We start from the raw sequence: 1,783 nt of genomic DNA, 5'->3' as shown, positions 1-1,783 counted from the left end.
GGAGATGGCTGTGCTCAATTTCAAAGTTGTGTTTCCATGAATTAAAGAAACTCAAACTCTATACAAGAGAGTGCGGATATTCCCTGTTTCCATTGATCTTCAAGAATCTGCACCCATCAGCTACAGAGACTATATCAACTTGACTCCCTGAGTAGAGCGGGCCTTCACCTATAACGGTGTTGTTGTGCTCAAATTCAAGTCTTTCTTCTTTTAGCAGCCACCCCGCTCTCAGACTCATAGGTTAACAGAAGCCAGACGTCAACCTCAAAAATAAAAGTAAAAGTAACAGACCGTCTGTCCTAGCCATCTGAAGTTAAAGTAAAAGTAACAGACCGTCTGTCCTAGCCATCTGAAGTAACAGACCGTCTGTCCTATCCATCTGAAGTTGTAAGAGACCGTCTGTCCTATCCACCTGAAGTAACAGACCGTCTGTCCTATCCACCTGAAGTTGTAACAGACCGTCAGTAACAGACCGTCTGTCCTATCCATCTGAAGTTGTAACAGACCGTCAGTCCTATCCATCTGAAGTTGTAACAGACCGTCTGTCCTATCCATCTGAAGTTGTAACAGACCGTCTGTCCTATCCATCTGAAGTTGTAACAGACCGTCTGTCCTATCCACCTGAAGTAACAGACCGTCTGTCCTATCCACCTGAAGTAACAGACCGTCTGTCCTATCCATCTGAAGTAACAGACCGTCTGTCCTATCCATCTGAAGTTGTAACAGACCGTCTGTCCTATCCACCTGAAGTAACAGACCGTCTGTCCTATCCACCTGAAGTTGTAACAGACCGTCAGTAACAGACCGTCTGTCCTATCCATCTGAAGTTGTAACAGACCGTCAGTAACAGACCGTCTGTCCTAGCCATCTGAAGTAACAGACCGTCTGTCCTAGCCATCTGAAGTTGTAAAGTAACAGACAGTCTGTCCTAGCCATCTGAAGTTGTAAAGTAACAGACAGTCTGTCCTAGCCATCTGAAGTTGTAAAGTAACAGACCGTCTGTCCTAGCCATCTGAAGTTGTAAAGTAACAGACCGTCTGTCCTAGCCATCTGAAGTTGTAAAGTAACAGACCGTCTGTCCTAGCCATCTGAAGTTGCAGACTTCAGGTACGCTATAAGATCATCACGCTCTTTCTTCTTTTTGAGTCCAGCAAAGATCATTTTCGTTCCTGGAATATATTTCTTGGGGTTCTCCAAGTAAACATTAAGTGTAGCCTCTTCCCAGACGACACCTTTGCTTTTGTTGGCTTCGGTGTAGGCGTAGCCCGCCGCCTGCCCCGACGGCCGTCCAAAAAGGCCCCACAGATTGGGCCCGACCTTGTGCTTTCCATCCTTATCTACAGTGTGGCACTGGGCGCACTTCTTGACGAATGTCTCCTTCCCTTTGTTTATGTCGCCAGGCATGGTTACCGAGTTGATGTCTCAGTGTAGTGGTTATGTCGTTCATATGTCACAGTGTGGTGGTTCTGTCGTTCATATGTCACAGTGTGGTGGTTCTGTCGTTCATATGTCACAGTGTGGTGGTTCTGTCGTTCATATGTCACAGTGTGGTGGTTCTGTCGTTTATATGTCACAGCTATGTCACTCTGACACGTCATCATGAGGAATCTTGATGACATCACCCGTCTCAAATACCTGTGATTGGCTGCTGTTTAGCCAGAGTTGATTCAGCCAATGAGCTTGTTACAGTCCAGGCCAGTCCATGAAGCCAGTGCTATAGAGTATAGAAGCACTGAAGTCTTACGTCAAGAGGATTGACTCCAGTGCATTCTGCCGAACTTCC

At 46.3% G+C, this 1,783-nt stretch overlaps 1 protein-coding gene across 1 annotated transcript; it reads right to left on the bottom strand.

Annotated features, from left to right (window-relative positions):
- Positions 1 to 1,080: 1,080 nt before the first annotated feature.
- On the bottom strand, positions 1,081 to 1,404 carry LOC310855481 (cytochrome c-like; the record flags this gene model as incomplete). The annotated part of the gene is made up of 1 exon (XM_083760503.1): positions 1,081 to 1,404. One exon carries the CDS (start codon positions 1,402 to 1,404, stop codon positions 1,081 to 1,083), a length of 324 nt encoding a protein of 107 aa, XP_083616629.1.
- Positions 1,405 to 1,783: the final 379 nt, after the last annotated feature.

Source organism: Protomyctophum parallelum, assembly GCF_964188405.1.
Source record: "Protomyctophum parallelum genome assembly, chromosome: 1".
Taxonomy (NCBI): Eukaryota; Metazoa; Chordata; class Actinopteri; order Myctophiformes; family Myctophidae; genus Protomyctophum; species Protomyctophum parallelum.
Note: the sequence above shows the minus strand (reverse complement) of the source record. Positions and strands in the feature narration are given on the sequence as shown.